Consider the following 24,862-nt stretch of genomic DNA (forward strand, 5'->3'; position numbering starts at 1 on the left):
AGCGTCTTTTATTAGAGATAAAATGTTTGCTGGAGGTTACAGACGCTGTAGCATTGTATGCAATGTGGTTGCCTGTCCTCCAGTCACATGCTCAGCGTAAAAGACGTCTAAGATATCTGCCTTGGCTTCGAGACACTAAATGTCAAGGTTTTCTTATTGAAAAGCACTCTATCAATTTAATGGGACCTGCTAGTTCAGTGAAATCTGGTCATCCCAGGGCCAACCAATACTAAAGGACGACTGGCATCGCCGGGAAATGTCAGCGAATATTTTATCTATGAAAAACGTTGTTACCCATGACATGATCTGTCACCCCTAGACGTTTGTCGTGAAGACATTGAAACACTTTGCATGTAGATTTTGACCTGCTTATTGATTTTACATTAGTCACAAACTTGTTACGATTTCTGTCACATGGGAAAGCAAAATTTTACTACCTAATCCAGTGAATGCTTCTCACATTGCTCTCCTTACGCTCACGTTGGCTTCTTCAAGCATTTGTTTGCCAGCAAGGCTTTTACTTTACTTACATATGTGATGCAGCTGCTTTTTCTTTCATCGCAGATTTCTGTCACGGTTATTGAATGCCAGCAGATCTTTCCTATCGTTCATATACTTGAATGAAATTTTCACTCTACAGCGGAGTGTGCGCTGATATGAAACTTCCTGGCAGATTAAAACTGTGTGCCGGACCGAGACTCGAACTTGGGACCTTTGCCTTTCGCGGGCAAGTGCTCTACCGACTGAGCTACCCAAGCACGACTCACGCCCCGTCCTCACAGCTTTAATTCCGCCAGTACCTCGTCTCCTACCTTCCAAACTTTACAGAAGCTCTCCTGCAAACCTTGCAAGTGAAAATTTCATTCTAGACTAGACAATTGCGACTGTGCCTGCTCACTAGCCAATTCAGAGTGTCTTGTGTCCTAAAAATTCTTCTCATACACCTGAAAACATGTATGGACTGAAGTGAGTCTGGCAACGATACCTTGTTGCTAGTGTCTGTGGTACACATGAACTGCTCGCTGGCAAAGTCCCGGCAGGCCCTCCAGGTCTCCATGACCTGCCGGTAGGCATGCAGGTAGCCCACCGCGAGGCCGGTCTCCTTCCTCCCAAAGCCGGCCACCTGGCACCTCAGCTTGAAACCAGGGTTCAACCTGCAACAGCGACATCCATATTCACAGCCGTGTTTGCCTTCCGACCACCTAGACTGTGATGGAACAGGAACAGGATGTAAAACATGTAACAAGAAACGATACTTCCATCGTAACATTACGGTTGTATTTGCTGTCTAGCATCCCATATTTAACTTCTGGACTGATGACCATAGATGTTAAGTCCCATAGTGCTCAGAGCCGTTTAACTTCTCGAATACGTAGAAAAACGCGTAACAAGATACGGTGGTTAATATCTCTATTGCTATATTTTGGCTGTGTTTGTTATCTGACCACCTGCGTTATGATATTTCACTTCTTGAGTGCGACGAAAAATATGTAACAAAAAAAAAAAAACATTGACATCTTGGGTTGTCGGGTGTTCTGCCGGATATCAGCGTCGTACTTGCACGATATTTCGGTCACGTAGCTCGAGACCTTCATCAGGTGCGACCTGAGACTGTCTCAGGTCGCACCTGATGAAGGTCTCGAGCTACGTGACCGAAATATCGTGCAAGTACGACGCTGATATCCGGCAGAACAACCGACAACCCAAGATGTCATTAGATCGCCGGGAAAGCCTGAAGAGTTACAAAAAAAAACATTAATACCTCCACTGCAATATTATAGCTCTGTTTGCGCCATCGCCACCATGATACTTCACTCCTTGAATAGGATGAAAAACGCGTACCAAGAAACTTTTAATACCGCCATTGTAATATTACGAGGGGCGTTTAATAAGTAATGCAACACTTTCTTTCTCGGCCAGTTTAGGTTGTAAAAACGCGAAATTTGTTGTGCGATATCGTGGAATATTTCCGCTTCAGCGCCTATAGTTTCAGGAAGTTACGATAGCTGGCGGCACCATATGTAGCCTTCAAAGTGACGTCTGTAACGAAGGTGCATTCCAGGCAGACAGCTGTCATTGAGTTTCTTTTGGAGGAAAACCACAGCATCGTAGATACTCATGGGCGTTTTCAGAATGTCTACGAACACTTACCAGTAAAATAAAAGCACCGTGAGTCGTTGGGCGAAGCGTCTGTCGTCATCGCAGAAAGGTCGCGCAAACCTGTCTCATCTCCCATGTGCTGACCAGCTGCACACAGCTGTACCAACTGCAATGTTGGAATGTGCGGACACTCTCATTTGAGGTGATCGACAGATCACAATCAAACAACTCGCTGCACAATTAGATGTCTCTGTTGGTAGTGCTGGTACATTCATCCACCAGTTGGGGTGCTCTAAGGTGTGACCCCGCTGGGATCCAACCTACAGCCCAGATCTCACACCTGCCTACTTCCATATGTTTGGCTCAGTGAAGGATGCACTGTGCAGAATGCACTACTTGGATGATGGGGGAGGGGGTTAACGATGCAGTAAGGCGTTGGCTCCGACGTCTGCTAGTAGAGTTGTACCATGCATGCATATGGACCGTCCCAGCAAGGTGGCGTAAAGTCATCGCACTGAAAGAAGATTGTGTTGAAAAATAGGGTTTTATAGCCAAAAATGTGTGGAACAATATGATGTATTGGAATACATCATACTGGAATAAAACCAACCTGCTTTCAGAAAAAAACATGTGTTGCATTATTTATTAAATGCCCCTCATATATCTTTTGCTTGCGCCTCATAAATCCTTAGGACAGCAAGCTGATGAGTGGTTGCCGTGCCTTTGTCACTTGTTCAGTTCTCAATCTCTCTCTCCCTATGGAACTGTTTTTCCTTGGCACAAACTACAGATACACACACACACACACACACACACACACACAGAGAGAGAGAGAGAGAGAGAGAGAGAGAGAGAGAGAGAGAGAGAGAGAGAGAGACTCTACAGAAGGATGCTCAAGAGCACGTATTGGATTGAACTGGGCAAAAAATTAATTTATGGCTCAACTGTACTAAATGAAGGATATGTTGATGTGAAACATTCTCAAGCACCAAGGAATAGTCAATATGGTAATGGAGGGAAGTGTGTGGGAGGAGTGGGTAAAAATTGTAGAGAAGGACCTAAGCAACAATATAGCAATGATATAAACAGTTGCAGTTAGTCAGAGATGAAGAGTCTTGCACGGGATGGACTAGCGCAGAGACCTGCATCAAACCAATCTTTGATTTAAGACCACAATAACATGAACCGTCTACAAATTACTTAGAAGATAGTGTTGACCAACATTTTCACTATCTTATTCCCAATTTTCAGAATTTTTTCCTTATCTGAATTTGACAAATTCAAGTCAGATTGCCATGGACCTTCTCTAAATTTTTTCCACGCGTTTCAGTCTTCTGGTGTTAAATATTACCGAATACTACACACATAAATTGAAAATCCAATAGGAAAAGATAAAGTAACATCCAGCATCATTGCTAATATCAATATCAATCAAAAAGTATAGAAGAGCACAGTCCATAGTTTCAGAACGTAGAAGTGCATGCTCAAACAGTGTCAGATGTTTGTTCAATCTTGTTTTCCCTAATCGATAAAAAAGATACAAAATATTACAATTTGGGCCTGTGAATGAGATTTTCAGTTTAAAAATACTTAACTGCAAATGTGAAAATGGTATTTTATCACAGGGTATTAAGGAAGAGGGACTACAGCTAACTAAATGAGAGGAAAGGGGTACATCAACTTACACATGCGATCCTAAGTTCGTGGTAGAATATGACTGATGACTTGTGTGTTATGCGCAAGCTATGCGTTCGATAAACGATACTGGAAAATAAAACAGAGGAATTGTTCTGCTTTCATCACTGCACACTACTTAACCGCTGAATGCCATAAATATCTCAAACGTTATGTGACCAAAAGTCTCTGAACGCCGTCCGTAACACGTTGTGGCTGTGTCTAACCAAGCACCTGATAGTACGTCCAGTGTAGTCGTGCCAGAAAGAGCCCTCAGAGGGAAATGAGAGAGTTCGGATAGGGCACGATTGAGAGAAATTACTGTCTAGTGAAGAAAATGACTCCTTAGTGAAACGAAACTAAGCCATAATATGCGGTTACCTAGTCCTGTCACGAACTGAACCACATATGAAAAAAGGTTTCTCAGAGATCTACATTGCGTAATTTTGACGGTGAAATTCGATTACTGAAACTCAAAAGAAACCCGTTTTACTTCCAAAATTAACGGAAGTAACCATATCAGAGTTTAGCAACAAAGACAAAAAGAACATATAACACGAAAACTCTCGTAAATAATTAAATAAATGACACTAATTTTTTAAATTAAAATTGTAAGAGGCAAATAAACTCTCAGTTGGTAATGAGAATGCCGTACTATGACTTCTTATTGACTGTAAACACAGTTCACCTAGTTGACATCTGTCAGATTCAAAGTTCCCACCCATAATGTGCTTTTCACCAATAGTGAACGAGCAGCTTGGCTAGGATTGGTCGGCGATCGGATTCTAATGGCTGATGCCGCAACTTACAAGGGATAACACCTAGCACAAGAAACACGTAAATTCAACCAATAAAAACACTGCACATATGCATGAAAACATGTTCCTCCAAAAGAATACGTAAAAACATAGGCAATAACTGCTACAATATAATAAAGAAGAAAGGTAGAGATAGCAAATAGCAATAACTACAGTTTTGATAGATCAACAATGTCAACTCAGACTGTAATACATTTCCCTGAAATTACATTACTTTTTAAAGAAAGCAAATATAAAGAAGAGTTTGTCACAGGAAAAAAAGAAATTTATTTAAAACTTCACGAAATGCCTTGAGTCTTTAAAGAAATAGAGTTTGGCGTTGCAGCTTATCTGTATACTAACGGTATTCACAGTCTAAGATTTTGTTTTATAACGTACACGACGAAATTTAGTTTATATCGTGACCAAATTATAAGAACGCGGCCTTTAATTTTCGTATGCTTTTGTCTGGAGCGAATACAAAGCGCAAACCTCTCGTACCCTACATTACCAAGCACACTCACCACGTTGACATGAGGCTCCCAAAACCGGATTTCGTAAACCTATTTCCCAATACCGCTTCTGGATGATCATGTAAACACTTCAAAATCGATTCTGGAAATCCATTTCTAGTTTCCCGTTTTCAAACTTCGAAATCGATTTACGTGTTTTGAAACGTGTTTGGACTGTCAGGTTTCGGCATGTTGTCAAAAATTTTCAGCTAATGTGGACGGAGTGACTTTTCATGAAGTGAAGGATAAGTAGAAATATTAGACTGAAGATATTTACATATCGCCTAATTGAAGAGAAATAGTAGTTGTGCTGACTGCATCATAAACTGTAACAGCTGTTTCCCAGGCGCCATATGTAACTGAGCTAGCAAATCAGCTTCAGACTTTAACATGCAAACAAGATAGCGAAAAACGGTTTCCGAAATCCGGTATTCGCCTTTAGGAAGATGTGCCGCATGTAAACGTGGTGAGTTTTACACAGCGCATTGCACATTAGCATTACAGAAAAAATGTAATATGCACTGAAATTTTTGCATACTCATTGAAAAGTAGATTCATGTATCAGTACAAATAAAGCAAAACATAGTAACGTTTCATATTACAGAACAAAACAAAAAAGTATTGTAGACCATCAAAGGTACATGTGCAGAGTAAATGAAGCAGAAGAAAAGAAATAGGAAAAGGAAAAAAAATATCTCTCATAATTAACAATATTTTCGCATGTGCCCCCCATTTTATAATGAGATGTTCACAAGAACATTTAAGATAAACTGATTTTGAAACATACGAGACATCTGACTTCATAAGACTTATTTTTTTATTTTTTTTCTGTGCACCAATTTTAAATATTGAACCTGAAATTCATGATGACAAACGTTATTCATGAAATATGTCATGGATAATGTGAAATTCATCTAATAAGAATGAAAAGTCGTATCATACAGAGTAATGGTGCTCAGGAATTCAACAAATGTAGAAATAATATTGTGTTCTCAAAATTAGCAATAAGTAACGTGTTCTCAAAATTAACAATAAGTAATGTATAAACTGCCACAGTTAAGAAACTGAAGGCAATGTTTAGTTCCTACCTGCAGTAAATACCACTTTTCATTACGCACTACCAATGGCCTTTATAATTTGTCCATATATGGTTCCATAATCCCTGAGAAAAAGTCATAATGATTTTCTGTACTTTAATGTATCTACATAATAAATTCCCTTAAAATTTGTTATTGCGTGTATCTTCTCATTTTATCTCATATCTGTTTGGAGGTTAATGCTCATCATCGTGCCTTAAAAATTCAAATCTGATTATCAAAGTTATGAATAAAATGTCTCATCATATTACCAAGGGGAGCACTCATCCTCGTGATGCCAACTGAGGAGCTACTCGACCGAATAGTAGCGGCTTCGGTCAAGAATACCATCATAACGACCGGGAGAGCGGTATGCTGACCCCACGCCCCTCCTATCCGCATCCTCCACAGAGGATGACACGACGGTCGGATGGTCTCGGTAGGCCACTCGTGGCCCGAAGACGGAGTGTTTTTTTTATCATATTACCAAACCTCTCACACCATGAGGCAGCTTTCCTTTCCGCTACCAAATCGATTTTTTAGTCCAACATCTCATAAAATGTTTTGTACAAGAACTTATCTATAAATATCTCCCTCAATACCAATATTGGAAATGGGATAACATCCGGAGTGAAAAATAAAAAAAAATTAAAATGGAGCTAACATAATTCAAGTCTCTATATCTTTGTTGGATTCTTTCTCGAAGAAGGGCTTTGCTCGCCCTTTGGTAGATATTCCTGGCTTTCATTGTCCGCATATGGTGACTGATTCTGGCGAATTTGGGGATAACATCAGTATCATGACACAGAGAGAAAAGCCAGATAACTAAGTAATTTACCTCTTCCTCTGCGCAGGTCCTCCTGTCTTCTGAGGCTGGTATAAAAGGATGCAACTGATTACCTCCACACTATGGGCTTTTATGAAAAGATGTGTGGCTGCAGCAAAGTGAATGTGGGCGAAAGGAGAAGGAATGTTAAAGAACGTGTAAACGAAGTATGAAATCAGCGGCAGAGGAACAGTACGATAACTGTGGCTTTGATGTCGACTGCAAAAACATATGTACTGCCTAAGGAAACCAAAATTTATAGAACAAAAGTCCAAGAAGCGACTGAAATTTCTAAGAACGCATCTAACATCAATAGAGAGGACAGCTTATAGGCTTCTGGCATGATGGCTCCCCGCAATCAAGGATGTGAATACGTGGCTGCGGCGTGTGAACAACGCAAATATCTCACTGGGAGCCACCTCTATGGACTATAATATTTTGGATAAACATTGCTCCTCTCTTTCTCTGCCCATTTCGCTTCTAGCCACTGATGATGCCCAGTATTATGGTGGATGAACGGAGGAGGCATGGGAGGCTGGGTCTCTCGCTTTTCTATTGTATCAGTAGTGATACTACCAGTAGCAGTATTTGCAATAATTATTTTTACAATAAACCTCTATGCAATAATGTCAGTGAGTGTGAAGCAATTAACTTGTGTTATTTCCTCTAAACCACCAGCACTAGAAGCAAGACAAAGTGCGAAATCGTCGCCCTAAAAGAAAGCAGACGGAGGTGTGAAGCATATAGTGAGGAGGCCACATGCACACTCTCGGTTGCCATAGTAACCATTATATCACTGCTGGAAACAAGAGACAGGGTACAGGCTGCCTTAACGGTGCTGCCACGCGCCTCTGTGCTATGGAAGGACAGTTGCCAAGGTGCCGCCTCTCTTGATTTCCCTTGCATTAGCTGTCCCACGTGCAGTGAATATGGATGAAGCCCAACCTTCTAAAAGTACTGATGTAACGCTTTTGAGTGAGGACATCACTACTTCCCTGAACAGCTTTCGCTTAAAGACATGAAATTTTGAAGAAAGGACGTCCCAACACCGGCATTACAGCTTCCTTAGAAAGATAAGTTGAAAAAATGTGCATTCAGAACTTCATGGCACAAACAGCACAAGTGGTTATGTGCTAGCCCTAAGGCAAATTATTCTGCTCACGATGTTGGCTCTTATACACGAGAAAAATCTTGTGGTCTGCTGAGGGTTTCGACGATCTGAAGAATCTGTCTAGAGGCTTAGCTTGGCATGTTTCTTCTAAAGATTATCTAAGTAATTTTATTCCAGTTAAAGAATTATCCAAAGAGATGTTTAATATTTTAGACCTACTTAATGAACATCAGAAAACAATGACAATCAGACGCAACAATGAAGAGAAGGCTAACAGCGAGTTCATGAAAATTCTGATTGACGTACAAGTCTTTTGTGTAAGAAGGAGCTAGCTTTCAGAGGTCATATGAGACAGAAGATTTCCCGAATCCCAGAAATTCCAGAGCCATTGTTAAACATGTGACAAGCAGTAACGAAGATTTAAAAGTATACTTGAAGAAAATAGGCGATATCTGGCGTTTTCAAAAAATAAGCAAATAAATTGATTGAACGTATAAATGAGTCCATTTGTGAATGCATATATTCAAGTTTCAGTAGAACCTCATGTTATGGTTCAAATGGTTCAAATGGCTCTGAGCACTATGCGATTTAACTTCTGAGGTCATCAGTCGCCTAGAACATAGAACTAATTAAACCTAACTAACCTAAGGACATCACACACATCCATCCCCGAGGCAGGATTCGAACCTGCGACCATAGCGGTCGCTCGGCTCCAGACTGTAGCGCCTAGAACCGCACGGCCACTCCGGCCGGCCTCATTTTATGCCTGCACTGTAGACAAAGCAACAATCGTTTTGGACAAGTCACTATCTTCTGTTGTTGTGAGGCTGACGGAATGCAACGGTGAAATTGAAGAACATTTTCTTGGTTTTCGTGATGTTAGCCAAGCTATAACTGCTGTTGTTTTATTCGCTGTGCTGAGTGAAGTGTTTTAGAACTTTGTAACTAAAAGTCTAAGAAGCCGACCTTGCCTAGGGTATTGGATGGGTCACAGGTGGTGGATAGTGAACGTTCCACCAGATACTGTGGACAGTGCGAATAAAGAATAAGCAGTGCCGTCCTAGGCAAAATAAAACCAAATCCACTTTGCGTCTGTATTGTAGCAAGCGGAAGAGTGGGCAGTGTCTGTTCATCAATGGTGCGGCTGAAATTTATATTCTGGATGTTGTGGCGTAGCAAGACAGCCACGCCACTCGGAGGTAGCCGAAAGGCACGCGTACACACACGCCGGCTGGCGTGAGTGCTGGAACAGGATACTTGTGAATGCTATAAGAAAAGAATGCAGCTTAGGTTATACTTAACTTTAATGCATCCTTGTGGTACATCGCTATTGACGATACAAATGAGACTCTCTCCAGATACGGTTAATTACAATCACTGTAAGGCTAATGGCGCCTTGCTAGGTCGTAGTCCTGGACTTAGCTGAAGGCTATTCTAACTGTATCTCGGCAAATGAGAGTAAGGCTTCGTCAGTGTAGTCGCTAGCAAAGTCGTCGTACAACTGGGGCGAGTGCTAGTCCGTCTTTCTAGACCTGCCATGTGGTGGCGCTAGGTCTGCAAGTACTGACAGTGGCGACACGCGGGTCCAACATGTACTAATGGACCGCGGCCGATTTAAGCTACCACCTAGCAAGTGTGGTGTCTGGCGGTGACACCACACTGGAACTAATCCTTTCAATCTTAACACTCTGAATTCACTCAATGAGTCTACTCAACCTCACCTGATTCCAGGTACAATCATCATGGATCATTTTGATAATCACGATATTACACCAGGTGGTCAATCCACCGCCAGTACTAATGGCGCTACTGGTCTTTCGGCCAAGTTAAAATACAGTGTGATTCAACAGAGGAAGTCGGAGTTCTCTAGCCAGCTTAAAACCAAAACAAATACATTTTTTGCAACACTTAACATACAAACACTTCTGCAGCCAGGTAAATTTCATAAATCGGGAGATACATAAAAGAACAGAAGATTCAAATTTTGGCACTTCAAGAAACGCAAATGACGGACAATAACACTATGGATTTCGTAATTATCGTCTTTTAAAAAGTAAAACTGATAAAAGAATAGTTAATAATACACCACATTTAGGAGCTTATTTTGCCGTCTCCAAAAGTATTGTAAGTCCAATAACGGAGGTAAAATCCATTAACGCTAGACTAATGCCAATTTCTCTAAAATGCGCAAATAAGGCATACACTTTAATTAATGCCTTTATGCCAGTTAATGAGGATAACTGTAAAAAAACCTGAATAAGTTAATGAAACTTGAGAAATATTAGAAGCATCATCTCGGAAATTCCCTCAAACCACGTTAAAATTTCAATGGGTGATTTTAATGCTCAATTAGGTAAAGAGAAAGAACATAAGAAAACGGTGGGTGGATTTCCTGCGCGTAAATGGACAAACCAAAATGGCCATAGACTTGTTGAAACGTGCAAAAATTTTAACCTTAAAATCATGTTAATACATATTCAAAATAACCCTTCTAAACAAAAAAAGAAGCTTGTTGGTCACCCAATACTTTTATTGGGAAATTTAAAACAGATCATGTACACACTTCGTACCCTAACTACAAAGAAATTTTAATTGTCCAAGTTAGGAAAGGGACTAATATAGATTCTGATCATTATTTAATGCGAATAAAAGTAAAACTTCAACCTCAAAAATTTTTCAAAACAAAAAGTTTTCATACTAAAATTTTACATTGCTAAAATAACCCCAACTCTAACAAACGAACTAGACAAAATACAAATCAACAGTTGGCGAAGCCTAAGAGAAAAGTTCATCACAACAGCACAAAATTCAATTCCGCTTCGAAAGAAACAGAAACACCCCTGGTGGAAAGCGGATTGTGAAACAGCACTTAAGTCTAGGCATGTGGCATTCAAAAATTGGAATAGTGGCAAAGCTGAAAATACGTACACCTTTCTAATTGTAAAAAAAGAGACATCTAAATTAATCTGACGGATTAAAGAAACTGCGAAAATGCTCAACTTTTTAGAAATCGAAAAGGCTTTCAAAAGAACAATACAAGAAACTTTTATAAAACATTCAAAACAAAACTAACTGGTTACCAACCACAAAGTCGTTGCTTAAAAATGAAAATGGCTTTTAACAACCAGGAAAATTGTAAGGCACTTTCCACTTATTTTGAAAAACTATAAGACTGTCCAGAACCAACGAATAAATTCCAACCACAGCAAACTAATAACACGAAGCTTAACTCTAAAGAACCTGACGAAATCGAAATAATTAAACAAATTAAGAGACTTAAAAACAATAAAGCATCCGGAGAAGATGGTATAATTCCAGCCAGAACTACTAAAATAAGGTGACCCTAAAACTATGAAAGATATTACTCGACTAACACGACACATCTGGCAAACTGTCTGAGAACTAGAAAACTGCCCTAATTAATCCATTGCATACAAAAGGGGACAGAACCGATGTTAATACGTAATTACCGGGGAATCTCTATTGTCGCGGTCACATACAAAATTCTTTCTCATTGTTCACTAGATCGGGCCCAAGAACAGTTAGAACCGAAAATTGGCGAATACCAAGGAGGCTTTGGATCAAATTCTTAATTTAGAACTAATCCTTAGGCACCAAAGAATTTATGGTAACGATAATGTGTGTACATTTGTAGATTTTGAAAAGGCCTATGACTCAGTTGAACGTGAATCTCTTTTCCAAATTTTAAGGGAGCAAGGGCTAGATAATAAAACTGTAACACTGATTTAAGAAACGTTAACTGACAGTAGCTCTAAAGTTAAATTCGTGGGAGAAATTTCTGAACCATTTGATATAAGGACTAGTGTTAGACAGGGAGATGGATTCTCCACATTAGCGGTTAACTGTGTTTTGGAAAAGGTGATTACAGAATGGCGAGAGCAAAAGACGAATCAAAACATAGATCAATCACTCAAGTTAGGCAGAAGTAATATTAGAGTAGACTGGCTCTTCCTTGCAGATGATCAGGCAGTTTTAACTCGGAATATTACCACAGCTCAAAAACAAATTGAAATTCTTAAAGAAATTGCGGAAAAAGTAGGACTACAAATATCATTCGGAAACGTGGAATATATGACAGACAACAAACAAGCACCAAAGTTTTTACACACAAAATATGGAAAAATAGAAAGCGTTTCTCAGTTTAAATACTTGAGGGGAAATCATACAATAAAACGGTATGGAAAAAGCTGCAAAAGAAGATCGCTGTCAAAAAATAGCAACTGCATTCAGATTAACACAAAATATTTATAATAAAAAACTACTTTCTAAATTCAGTAGACTTAGGCATTACAGCACTGTAATCAAACCTGAATGTATTTATGGAGCAGAAACTTTATTTTTAAATAGAAAGAGGGCTATTGAAGAAATTCAAAAGAAAAAGAGAAAGGTTATTAGGAAAATATTAGGTCCCAAAATTACTGACCGAGAAACTTATAGGCTGAGAAGTAATAAGAAAATAGATGAATACACAGACGTACACGGTGACAAGAAAAACAAATACTTAAATTTTATTCGCACATTAAAACAATGGCACCCACAAATAGTAGAATTCTACGAAAACAGAAGTAAGGCCAAAACTGGGCCAATTAAATGGATCGCTGCGATTAAGGAGGATCTTAAAGTAGCCGATATAATTCAGGCAGAAGTTACTGATAGAAAAAAATTAAGGCAAAAGATATTTCCTTGGAAAGTTCGTCAGAAGGAAATTAGAAAACGGACTGGAATACCGTGGTCTGATAAAAAAAAAAAAAGATACTTCTGTCTGAAAGGATGAAACAAATTTCGACAGAAACGAAGGCCAACCATCAAAAGTGACATTGATGGATTGTACCTCGCGTGGTCCTATTGGGACCATACGTGAATAATAATAATACGAAGAACCAATTAGTGGTCCAAAACTATGATGGTGCTTCTGTTCTGGCAGAATAATTAAATGACCTGAAATCTAAGGTCTGTGGAATTGCCTCCCAAGCTGTTTTTACTCACTGTTTAGCACATCGTTTCAATTTAGTCTTGCAGCAGAGCTGTTCTTGTACAAAACCAGTAAGGCTTTCTTTCTTCTCGCTTCAGGGTATTCCTGCTTTCTTCCACCGGTCTTCCAACCAGACAGCAGTTCTGAGTACTGGACAGTACTTTTGGTTAATGCACTCCTTCCAACAATAAAACGAGATGGAACAATAACACCAGTGCAACACTGTCATTATCCGGAGCTAACTAATGTTTTTAAATTAAATAATTGACAGTCCAGTGTCCAGTGCAACAACTACAAGAGACGTCTGTGGTTTCAATAATACCCTCCTAGACTTTTAATTTGTTTTTATTCTCTCTGTTTTCAAAAGAATATTTTTAAAAACTTGACTGCTTTTCAACACACTTCAGAAAAAACCAGTGAGGCACAGTTTTGCAACAATGCTGTCTCAGAATGCAGCTCACACGAAAAAATTTAGGAAATGAAGATAAATTGATCGACTTTTTAAGTCCATGCAATGTTTGACTAATTCACAACCGGAATAGAGCTGAAATGATGGATAAACATATTGGCAATCCTTTTCTGTCAAAATACTAACAGGTGTACTTCGAGGTATTGGATAATATTGTAACACAACTGGAATAAAATTTACATTGTGATAAACTGTTCTTACTTAAATTAGGTAATGCTACTCTTTTCTTCAATTATGCTCAGTAGTTCCCTGTAGACGGTGTGGATTCATTACTGCAAACGTATGGTACGTCTTCAGGCGCTCACATTTGCGTGTGGAACTGGAGACCGTATTTTCTTCCCAGTTCAAATAAACATTTCACTCTGGCAGTTTAGGAGACGTAATAAAACACAAATGACTCAGGATGAAGCGGACCAAATCCTTCCAGAAGCTTTCAAAATATTTTATCTTTTTTATCATGTTTGCAATAAGTTCTTCAGCTCAAAGCAGTTTTTGTTGTCTGAAACACGTAAAAACATATTTGAGGGTCAGTATGACCCAGGATCGCGTATTAACTCTTTGCTCTTGCTTGCACCCCAATTGAAAAACGAGTACGCGAATACCTGAAAACCGAGACGCGTGGTATGTACAATTCGTATTAGCAGTAGCACTGGTAGTTGTAGTTGTCGTCTTAGTACTAATAATAATAGTGGTGCTGGTCGTTAGGAACGCTAGGTATGCGTACATTAACAGGGAAGGAAAGGGGAATTTCCACTATGTTTCCTGGATTCCCCAGAATTTAAGCCCATGATTCACCACTGGCCCACAAATAGCAGTAGGAGGAATTGTAACCAATAACTCATCTCCTGCATAATTGCATTTTTCGACTTCAGCGTGAGAATACTTCTCTTACCACGCAGTGACGATGGCCCACCAGTGGTAGCCCACTTCCCCAGCACAAGGGCGGGGAAGGCTCCCTTTGTAATAGAACGCGACACTGGTCTCTGACAGTGATCAGTCTACAGCGGACACCACAAGATCCTGAAGTAGATCTCGGCAGAGGAGCCGAAACGTCAGTTGTTTAGAAGAGGTTTTTAACTTGCATTTAGAACACATCATCCCCCCTTACACACACACACACACACACACACACACACACACACAATACGAAAAATATACACACACAGACAGAGGAACAGCAGACACTTCCACAACGACAAAAACAAAACAAAAGGCGATCACATCCAACATCAAAACAATTTACAAGAGTTGTATGTGGAGCTACGCAACATGGAAACGAAAATATACGCTATCTCAGCGAAGTGCAGTGTGCTACTAAAATCGAATACTAACAATTTAATACTGTTTAATAATAGTAAATCAAAACAAGAGAACTGTTTAATGTCTTCAGAGATTTGGAAGAAAAACCACATTGTTAGAGTGACTATTTAAGACGATTTAAAATAATGCGGAACGGGTAAGATCTAAATACGGCTTTTATTACATTCGCAAAAAACGGTATATAATCTAAGTTACTTGTAAAACTGCCACTTCAGGAAAGAGACCTAAAAACAAAAAATACAAGCTGTACTTGAAACGCCTTGGACTTCGTACCTCTCAGTGAACATGAAGATCTGCACAGGTGACACGAAGTACTTGTCAAAGTTCCACGGTTGCTCGTGGCGGCAGATCATGATGTCAAACTCGCGGACGGCCAGTGCATTGTAACTTCGGCACAACTTCAGTCGTCGGGTCTGCGTCGGCGGCTCGAAGTCCTCCTTGTTTCTGAACCACACGTTGCCCGCGAATACGTATGCTGCCAGGCAGAAAGTCAACTTTTAAGTTACCTTGTCAGTCAAGGAATCGTGACTGAGGGGGCAGGGGGTGGACACGGATGAGCGTGTTGCAACATTAGTATTTCGTCGCAACGTAGCAGCCAAAGAAGTGAGACTAGTGCGTTGTAGCGTCAAGAAACTTATTTGATGAAGAGTTTTCGTTGTTTATTTAGTTTTTTAGTTGTTGCTAGTGCAGCAAATAAAGTAGCATACTAGGTTATACCATGTCTTGCTATTCTGCATTGAAGGAGGCACTTACATAACGGTACACCTTATCACCGGAACTCGGAGGGCATTTAACGATGAACTAAACTAAACTCCACCCGAACAGGCCATGAAGGCTCAACGGAACCGACCGACCGCCGTGTTATCCTCACCGACAGGCGTCCCAGAGATGGAGGGCATGTGGTCAGATTTGTTGCCTGGACAGTCATTACGCATGCTTCAGCTAAGGAAGTTGCCTGTAAACATTCGCGCAGCAATAGCAACACATCAAAGTTTGTTTTCTGAGAAGCTGCGGAAAAAGCAGGCGGTATAGGGAATAGCTTGGTGGAAGTCTCCCGAAGCACCGCCATCGGAAACAAGAGTAATAATTTATAGGAAGAGGCACGGAAGTTCCAAAGGTAGAGGCACGGAAGTTGCACAAACTGTCAACGAGTTATGCGGACACCCAACGGAGGGGACGACGCAAGAATAAAGGGTGGATCAGTTGGGCACACATGAATCTAAAATAGCAGCGCAAGGTACTACGCCATTATAAACGTACTCTGGAGAAGCAGACCGATGGATCAGTGGTGCTCCTATCACAGACGTTTTGGGGAAGTCGCATGTTACTATACTACTACCCGCGGTTACCCGAATGCCATGAGCGGACGTTATGTGTCGCTGACGTCCGCCACCAACAGCCTGTGCGTCTCCACAAGAGGATGCGAGAACAGCAGGGCAGAAGTCACACAGATTATCTGTATACAACCGCGTCTCCGGTAAGAATATTTTGGTGGATTATAGCTCTGAGGTGAGCATCTATCTGGAATGGCTAAATGTCAGACCTATTATACCGACGCGATAGAGATTCATGGCAGCAAAAGAGTTGGCCATGGAAACCTATGGAGAATGGACGCAGACATTGGACTTGGATTGTTCATTCGAGTCTGCATGGACGTTCGTAGTCACAAATGTCACTAACCTCATACTTTGTGCCAATTTGTTGTGAGATTTTCGCCTATTACCAGATCTAGCCAGTAGAAAGTTCATTACACTGAATCACAGCTATGATCCAATGAACCTGTTAACCATCCTGGCATATGAAGAAACGCCTCCTCAACAGGTTAAAAATGAATTGACTGCACTACACAGTAGGATGTCCGACAGATTGGACCGAGCGAGGTGGCACACTGGACTCGCATTCGGGAGGACGACGGTTCAATCCCGTCTCCGGCCATCCTGATTTAGGTTTTCCGTGATTTCCCTAAATCGCTTCAGGCAAATGCCGAGATGGTTCCTTTGAAAGGGCACGGCCGATTTCCTTCCCCATGCTTCCCTCACCCGAGCTTGCGCTCCGTCTCTAATGACCTCGTTGTCGACGGGACGTTAAACACTAATCTCCTCCTCCTCCTCCTCCTCCTCCTCCTCCGACAGATTGGAGGTTTTTCGGTTGTTGCCAGCTGGGGTGGCCGAGCGGCTCTAGGCGCTTCAGTGTGGAACCTCGCTGCTGCTACGGTCGCAGGTTCGAATCCTGCCTCGGGCATGGATGTGTGTGATGTCCTTAGGTTAGTTAGGTTTAAGTAGTTCTAAGTTCTAGGTGACTGATGACCTCAGAAGTTAAGTCCCATAATGCTCAGAGCCATTTGAACCATTTTTCGGTTGTTGGGAATGGATACTACAGCACATGAGCATAAGCAGTTCAGCCGGATAATACTAAACTTCCTATCACTCACCCACAAATTCTCTACCAAGAGAAGATGCAGACACTCTGTGAGGCAACACATCCGTGTGACACCTGGCCTGTTCATTGTAGCTCGTCCAACAACACTACCACCGGACAAATTCTTTGTGGTGCAGGATGGGTCTGGAGAGCTCTTGAAAGCAGGTAGTAGACAGCCTGGATAGCCTGCGGGTATCTCCTTCACACATAGTGAAAAAAAAAGATAGATCGTGGCGATTATGCAGAGACTATAGAGTACTCAATATTCGGTTAATACCCAACCGTTACCCACTGCGAAACATAACAGACTGCAACAGTGCTATCGCCCTATTTCCAAATTCCCATAATGGCAGCGACATACCAAAAACCGCAGTAACAGCACCTTCCAGGCTTTTTCAGTACAAGTCTATGCCCTTCAGGTTCACGAATGTTGCAGACATGGCAGAGTTTTATGCACGCTATATTATATATTTCTGCTGTTACAAGGACAGTATTTTCACCAACAGCTGAAGAACGCATATCCCATTTGCATCAGCTTTCCCAGTGTCTGCAAGAACTCGGCATAGTAATTAATCAGGATAAGGGTATATTTGGCAAACAAGAAGTGCACTTATTTAGATATGTCATCTCTTCTGCCGGGTTAGTGCTGCTGCCGGAATGGGTTGAAGCAGTACAGAATATGCCCATACCTACAACGTACAAGGAATTATATACATTTTTCGGTATGGTGAACTTATATCAACAACGCCTTATGGGGGTCGCTAGGCAGCAGGAACCATTCACCGCATTGCTTGGATATCGGCTAGCGAAGCCGCATATCTCTCTATCAAGCGGTGTTTGCCACGAGTGGCACAACTGGCTCGTCACTGAATTAACGCTCTATTGGATATCGTGGTAGACGCAAGTCAAAATGCCATAGGAGCAGAACTGTAATAAAAGATGGAAGGCAGACAGCAACGCTCACTTTTTATTCATGTAGCCTCACGCCGCAACAAACGAAATGGAGTGCTATTGACTGGGAATTGTTATCAATTTATGTGGCTGTTAAACATTCCCAGTCATCAGTAGAGGGCAGATACTTCATGATTTTCACAGATCACAAGCCACTAACATTGTTCATGCAACGCGCCGCAAATCTCAGCTCACCGCCACAGTGCAGACAGGCAGAGTATATAGCACAATATAGTTACACCTGACGGTGTGCCCCATTTCCGGCAAGGACAACATCGATTTGGATTGTCTATCAAGGAATTCGGCTAATCTACGAGCAAGTACTATGGGGGGAGATGGTCGTAAAGCAGTGAGATGATACAGTACTAAATGACTTGCTCGCAAGTGAACCTACAGCCCAACAAATACGACGGATTCCTGCCCGATTTGGTGATACAAGATTGGAAGCGGAACACTGTGAGTAGTACAGCGACCTTACATTCCTGCGAAATTTAGACATAGGGTTTCCCAAGCACTACGTAATTTGGCTCACCGAGACGTACGTGCTATGGGAAAATTAGGGGCAATTAAAGTAGTGAGGCCTTGAGTACAGAAGGAGCGCAGAAATTGACCATGCTTGTGCCTCTAGTGCCAATACCGCGAAGTTCGCCAACATAGTTTTACAGCAGTTATACAATTTCCAAAAACCACAGTCAGATTTTCTCACATACATGTGAACATCATGGGACAGTGGAAAGGCTGCATTGTACACTATTGGCCTCACTGATGTGTTCTTCATCTACGTGGATGGAGGCGCTACTGTCGGTACTGCTGGCCTGGGCACGGCGATCACGGAGGATTTACAATGTTCGACGGCTCCAGCGGTCCCCAGAGAACATTCCAGGGTGCTGGGGGAGTTCACAACCAAAACAACATTTCAGATCCGAACATGAGAAGTAATGGAGTTTAAATGGCTGCTCAGGATATACACAAGATGTTTGTGGGAAAACCTACCAAATGGTTCAAATGGCTCTGAGCACTATGGGACTTAACATCTGAGGTCATCAGTCTCTAGAACTTAGAACTACTTAAACCTAACTAACCTAAGGACAACACACACATCCATGCCCGAGGCAGGATTCGAGCCTGCGACCGTAGCGGTCACACGGTTCCAGACTGAAGCGCCTAGAACCACACGGCCACACCGGTCGGCGCAAACCTACCAGTCAGACATTGAGAAAGACGGAGTTTAAAGCTGGCAACAGCACTACAACCTGCCAGGTATCTTCTTTCACCGACTCTATTATAGATACCAACAGCTGTACTGTGTTTCATTTATGAAAGTCTTCCAATAAGGTATATCATTCCTTTAGATGCAGTAGGAGTTCTCAGTTTAGAAATGAGATAATCTACTTGCAAGAGGAAATATTCAGACCAAATCACCAGTCCTCCTAGAACTGACATTCAGTATAGCTGCTGACAGTCTTGAACATTAGTTGTGTGAGGGTACATGGACATGATCAAACTGAACCAGCTTACCAACTGTATGGAACTCAGCTCACTGTAAAGTATACCAAACAGCCAAAAAGATGTATGGACATACATACTGCATCACAAGTCTGGCTCCAAGATGATACTGTGCATCCACCATTATTCCAACCATACGCTGGGCTGTAGAAGATACTTTTGAGGCACACAAACACCTTGAAACCTGAACCGAACGGTAGACCCTAAACAATCCACATAGACTGATTAAAGCCAGCACATATAAACATGGAAGAACAGGCACAACACCAATCTGTGAACTGTGCACAGATGCAATACAATCTGACAGCACTGAGTGAATGGGAGGGTTCCATGGGGACTCCAGAAGACGTTGCTGTACCACTCACTGCTACCACGCCAGAACCTCCACAGGTCATTGTTACAAGGGTCAGATGTCAAGTCAAGCAAAAGCACCCCACCATTCCTGGGGCACTGGGCTTAAAAAGGGGTCGGGGGGAGGGGGGAGGGACGTCGCAAAGTAGCAGCCAAAGAAGTGAGAGTAGTGCGTTACAGCGTCAAGGAACTTGTATATTTGATGAACAGTTTTTGTTGTTTATTCCTTGGTTGTTTGGTTGTTGCTAGTATGTCAAATAAAGTAGCATACTAGATAATATGGCGTCTGGTTATTCTGGCTTACCGCAACTGGAAGAAAGTATCTACTGTGTACTGGTTAACAAGAGGGCACCTATAGGGAGAACCTTGACCTTACACGCTCTAGCTTGTACCTCATACCACAACAAAGTATCTCCCAAAAATATGCAAGGTACAGTAACTTGTAGAGATTACAGAACCCAGAGTGGTAGATTTTTCCTTATTATTTTTTATTATTATTTTTATTGGCTCTCTGTTTACCCTGAAGGCAAATGCTAGCAGAGAGTAGCGTTAATACTGATGATTATCTTCATGTCATCTGAGCTACATATTACACCATTACACTTGTCGCTATACTAGGCTTATAAAATTACTGTTTGCTTTCATGATATCTAGATTTTAATGTCCAGTCATTATAAAGGCCTCAGGGTGAGTGTGGATGGACAATGTTGCACATCTCTGTTCAGTGTACAGTTCTCTTCCCTTGATCCTAAACTTCTCTTTCTGTGTGCAGAGTACTGCCTTACCACTGAATAGTCTATGTGAGTAAAACATCTTCAGTATTTGGGCATATATGCCCATACCTCGTCGTGGTAATTTGATGCCTCAAATTCGCGGAAATTAGCCAGGATCTTCTAATGAACAGTCTACTTACAGTGAAAGCAGTCTTTTATTATAGCATTGTGTAGGTGGATGTTGTTGTTGAAATATTTGCTGAGTGTACATATCTGCGTAAATCAGTGAGTATTCCACGGTCTCAGGGTTGAGCAGCGAGAGCAACATCTGCAAAAAAATCATCGAAAGAAGATCCTGAAAGTCGCAATGGGCATGGTGCAGTTGTTTCACATCTCTGTGTCAACCAGTCATGTAACGCGATTTTTTATGCATCTCTATGACAATCCGTTAGTGTTTTCGTACCTTTATAGACGACCATTATCTTTTCCGGCAGCAGTTTGCAATTCATAGTTTAAAGCTGGCAACAGCACTACAACCTGCCAGGTATCTTCTTTCACCGACTCTATTACAGATACCAACAGCTGTACTGTGTTTCATTTATGAAAGTCTTCCAATAAGGTATATCATTCCTTTAGATGCAGTAGGAGTTCTCAGTTTAGAAATGAGATAATCTACTTGCAAGAGGAAATATTCAGACCAAAACACCAGTCGTCCTAGAACTGACATTCAGTATAGCTGCTGACAGTCTTGAACATTAGTTGTGTGAGGGTACATGGGCATGATCAAACTGAACCAGCTTACCAACTGTATGGAACTCAGCTTACTGTAAAGTATACTAAACAGCCAAAAAGATGTATGAATGCAAGTTATGATGTAATCTCCCATACTTTGGTCCTCATGGCTCTGAGCAAAAGCAGAGGATCGTTGTGAAAAGACTCGCCATATCCATGTTCTGGATAAGATAGGAACAGATCTTTTTCACAAAATATGAATTAATAAATGACCACGAAACATAAAATGCTCATAGTACAAATGAGCAACAAGGAACACTCCATGAAAGTGCCCTCCTAAAATGCTGTGGAGCCAGTTGCACCACTGAAAAGTTCAGAATTCAGCTGCTGATGTGGGCAAAGAAGCACACAGGTTTAGCTGGGACATAGCAAGTAGATAGGTCAGGAGACTTCTGGAACAAAGGATGAAGTCACCATCGTCCTCCTTTCCCACCTAAAGTCCTCAAGGTCAAGGTTACCTATCAGTCCCTTCCATTGTTCTGCAACAAAGGATGCCACCAACCTCTTCCCCCTGTATTGTTTTTTAATAAAGGGTATCCTTATTCCTCTGTACTGTTCTTGAACAAAGGGCACTGTTCTGTCCTCTATTGTGCTGGAACAAAGGGTATTGTTCTCAAGGTCACACCTCCTATATATTATTCTGGAGCAAAGAAGATAGCCACTTCCCCCCTGTGGCTATCCCTTCCCTCCTGGAGTTACCATTTCTGGAAGAAAGGACACTCCTGGTGTTTCCTCAGATCCTCATACCAGTCTGAGCTTGTGTGGGTTGTTATTCACAGTCAGGACAAAAGCTGTTTGTTTTTCCTAGAGGTTTAAGCCTGCCTGTTAGATAAAAAATGTTTTTCTCTTGCCAGTCAGAACCTGTTGGCTATTTCAAAGAACCTACTTATGATATATATAAAAATGTTTTTCATTCTACAGATAGCAACCAGTTTGAACTTGCTTTATGTAGTTGAGCTACTTTCACTGTCATGAAAAACCAGGTGAAACCTATTAGTCACTCACATATGTACAGATTTCGAGGGCTATTTATAGCAGTCATGACTGTCAGGTCGCTGATGACCATTGTGTAGCCTCCCTTGACATCATATGTACCTCTCGTCCTAAGCTAAAGACCATTAGCACAGTATTTGAACAACTCCCAGCTGATAGCAATTCAGTTCAATTAATTTCCAAATCAATTCAGTTCAAATTCAACTCTTTATTACACCAGAACATTGCGGGACTCAGAAATAAAGTTGATGAACTACTCATTTGTATCAATGAAATGAATTAATCTAACCTAATTGACATAATCTGCCTCTCTGAACGTCAAGTGACCACTGGTATAGATGTGTTAGACATTTCAGGATTTAAGCTAGCTTCCTATTTCTGCAGAGTAGATATGGATGTAGGAGAAATTGCCACATTTATTAAAAACTGCCATAAATTCAAGAACATTGGCATTAACAAATTCTGTTTAGAGCAGCATCTAGAAGCATGTGCAACAGAAGTAGAGTTCCATAACAGATCCTATATTATAGTATAGGCAATTATAATCTATTCATAAATCATCTAGAAGCTCTTTTGCGTTATTTAACAGGAAGAAACAAAGAAATTTTGATTGCTGGTGACTTTAATACAGATTTCCTAATCCAATCTTCCAGTAAACGTCTACTGCAGTTAGTAATGTTGTCTTTCGATCTAACTCACACTGTAAACTTTCCAACTAGGATCACTAAATCCTCAAGGACAGCTACTGATAACATTTTTATAGACAAATCAAAGGAACAAAATCGTATCATAAAACCTGTTATAAATGGACTATCAGATCATGACAAGCACCTCCATGTTTTAGATGTGAATTCTAAGCAGATTATCAAGACTGCTAAATCTGAGTACAGGAGAGTAGTCAATCAACCAAAATTGAGTGTTTTAGAAAACTGCTCAAAGATATGAACTGGAAAGATGTTTATGGTGCTCATGACATGAATGAAAAATATAACACATTCATGAACAATGTCAGTACCATATTTGAAAACTGTTTTCCTCTAAAAGTTACTCAAATTAAACAGAAGTCTATAATAAAACCATGGATTACACAAGGAATAAAGATTTCCTGTAAGACAAAAAGGAAAATGTATCTGTCGACCAAGAATATCTCCAATGCTGATGATTTAGCCACATAAAAAGAATACTGTAAAATATTAAAAATAGTAATTCAGACATCTAAACAAATGCACTACGAGAAGAAGATAGCAATGTCAGGGAACAAAATAAAAACAATATGGGATATAGTGAAAGAGGAGACTGGAGGAACCAGAAAGGAACAGGAGCAAATAGCACTAAGGGTAGATGACAAATTAATTAACCGATGGGCATAGTGTGGCAAATCTATTTAACAAGTACTTTATATCCACTACGGATAGAATGGGATTGTCAGGATCAGTAAATAATGCCCTTGAATATCTGAAACTAGCCTTTACAAAGAGCTTCAGGTACATGAATATGTCACTCACTTCACCAAAAGAAATAACTTCCATAATAAAAAGCATTCTAGTGGTTACAATGAAATATCAACAAAGTTAATTAAGGCATGTTCTTGTGAGTTTAGTAGAATTCTAAGTTACTTGTGTAACCTATCAATTATAACTGGGACATTTCCTGATTGGCTAAAATATGCAGATGTTAAACCTCTATTGAAGAAAGGGGAAAAGAGATACCATCAAACTACAGACTGATTTCACTTTTTCCAGCATTCTCAAAAAAATTAGAAAACGTAATGTACAGGCAGCTTCTCAACCATCTGACCACAAATAACATATTATCAAGAATACAGTTTGGATTTCTGAAGGGGTCTGATATCGAGAAGGCTATTTACACCTACAGTGAAAATGTACTTAATTCATTAAATAACAAGTTACAAGCAGCAGGTATTTTCTGTGATTTGTCAAAGGCATTCGATTGTGTGAACCACAACATCCTTTTAAATAAATTAGAATTCTATGGTGTCTTACATGTGGTGTCCCACAAGGATCCATCTTAGGCCCATTGATTTTTCTTGTGTACATTAATGCTGTCTCAACAGCTACACTGGCAGAAGCAGAGATAGTTTTGTTTGCAGATGACACAAGTGTTGCAATAAATAGTACATCGAGTGTAGTTCTAGAAAGATGTGCTAATGATATTTTCATGGATATAATAAATGGTTTAAAGCCAACTCACTGACACTAAACTTCGAAAAGACTCACTATATGCAATTCAGAACCTGTAA

At 40.7% G+C, this 24,862-nt stretch overlaps 1 protein-coding gene across 1 annotated transcript in view; it reads right to left on the bottom strand.

Annotated features, from left to right (window-relative positions):
• The window catches only part of LOC126188491 (ovochymase-2-like), a 112,401-nt gene that overhangs the window by 30,133 nt on the left and 57,406 nt on the right, over positions 1-24,862 (bottom strand). The window contains exons 2-3 of the mRNA XM_049930095.1: positions 15,152-15,353; positions 986-1,154 (exon numbers count right to left, since the gene is read on the bottom strand). Of these exons, the coding sequence (XP_049786052.1) occupies positions 986-1,154; positions 15,152-15,353 (371 nt within the window). The remainder of the gene's footprint in view (positions 1-985; positions 1,155-15,151; positions 15,354-24,862) is intronic.

This window comes from Schistocerca cancellata, chromosome 5 (assembly GCF_023864275.1).
Source record: "Schistocerca cancellata isolate TAMUIC-IGC-003103 chromosome 5, iqSchCanc2.1, whole genome shotgun sequence".
NCBI lineage: Eukaryota > Metazoa > Arthropoda > Insecta > Orthoptera > Acrididae > Schistocerca > Schistocerca cancellata.